A 1,291-nucleotide genomic window follows, 5' to 3' on the forward strand; every position below is an offset into this window, starting at 1 on the left:
ATGTAAATATTAATCCCCTCTGTCTCCTGTGCAAGCAAGAGGTTGAAACGGTGCACCATCTGTTTGGAACTTGTACCAAGTTTAGAGAAATGATGACCGCGGCTTCCAACAACATGCAAGTAAATGTTGAATCTGATCCAGTCATATTTATACAAAAGCTGGTACTAAATAAAAAAAATGAAAGAGCATTAGTGTATGGATCATACCTCCTTTGGAATTTTTGGAGGGCTCGCAACAACCTCTGTTTCTAAAACCAACCCCTCAACATCAACCTCATAGTGAATCAAGCTTATATCAGATCGAAACAGTATATGAACAGATCAGAAGAGAGCATTCAAAGGGAAGCAAACATCAACTGGATTCCTCCTTCAGGTACTACTCTGAAGATAAATTTCGATGGAGCTATCTTCATATCAGGTGCGGCTATAGCTGTGGTGGTAAGAGACAATGGAGGAAGAATTTTAAACTTTAGAGCGATGAAGATTGAGGCCTTGTCAGCTCTTGAAGCTGAAGCTAAAGCTTGTCTGTTAGCTTTAGAAATGGGTAATGATCTAGGGTTACGGGAGATTTTATATGAGGGTGATTGCAAATCCTTGATCGACGCAATATCCAATGGTGGAGAGGAGGTTACGTGGCGTCTTCTCCCCTTAGTGGTGGAAGCCCAACATTTGTTGACGGAAAATCGTTTTGGAGCACTTACTTTCTGCCCTAGAGATGCAAATAAGGCAGCCCACAACCTAGCCCAAGAAGCTTTACTTCTGAACAGTTAGAGGCACCCGAGCGGGGTTTCGTTTTGTTGTTCTGTTTTCTTGTAACTTCAGTTATTGTATCTCCTTTGGCTTTTGCCTTCAATGAAGTTATTTGATTAAAAAAAAAAGATAGAAAACCTTAAAACAATAAAAGAAGAAAGTGTATTTGCACCCTGTTAAAGTCTTCTAGAGTTGAACGGATTGATTCCATGTCAAACACAAAGGTGGGAGTGGGAGTGTTTATTTTTTTTTATTCTTTTATTTTGGGAAGTGACTACGAAAGTCCTTACAATGACATTTGTACATGAAAGATATGATAACCACTGGATTAAACCTTAAAACAAACGGGCTTAAAGTGCAACTAAACTTTTGACCTAAATCCAATGAAATAAGCAGCTTAAAGCTCATCTAACTACATTATAATACATTTAATAACTCAAGTTTAATAAACCATGAAATCCACCTCATTTCGGAACTGAACCTTGGACCTCCAAGGTTTTGGACTGGGTCGTGGTTAAGTGGGGGCGGACAGGGCGTCCGCC

The 1,291-nt window shown here is 39.6% G+C and overlaps 1 protein-coding gene across 1 annotated transcript; it reads left to right on the forward strand.

The window, feature by feature from the left end:
- The first annotated feature begins 311 nt into the window (after positions 1 to 311).
- On the forward strand, positions 312 to 770 carry LOC147568639 (uncharacterized). The gene has a single exon (XM_086660579.1). The coding sequence runs from the start codon at positions 312 to 314 to the stop codon at positions 768 to 770; it is 459 nt and encodes a 152-aa protein (XP_086516705.1).
- The last annotated feature ends 521 nt before the right edge of the window (positions 771 to 1,291 follow it).

This window comes from Eschscholzia californica, unplaced genomic scaffold (assembly GCF_041429995.1).
Source record: "Eschscholzia californica isolate CP2 unplaced genomic scaffold, dmEscCali1.0.p SCAF_1, whole genome shotgun sequence".
NCBI lineage: Eukaryota > Viridiplantae > Streptophyta > Magnoliopsida > Ranunculales > Papaveraceae > Eschscholzia > Eschscholzia californica.

Excerpts from the sequence above, each read along its gene's own strand:
- LOC147568639 (XM_086660579.1), top strand. The coding sequence starts at position 312 with ATGAACAGATCAGAAGAGAGCATTCAAAGGGAAGCAAACATCAACTGG.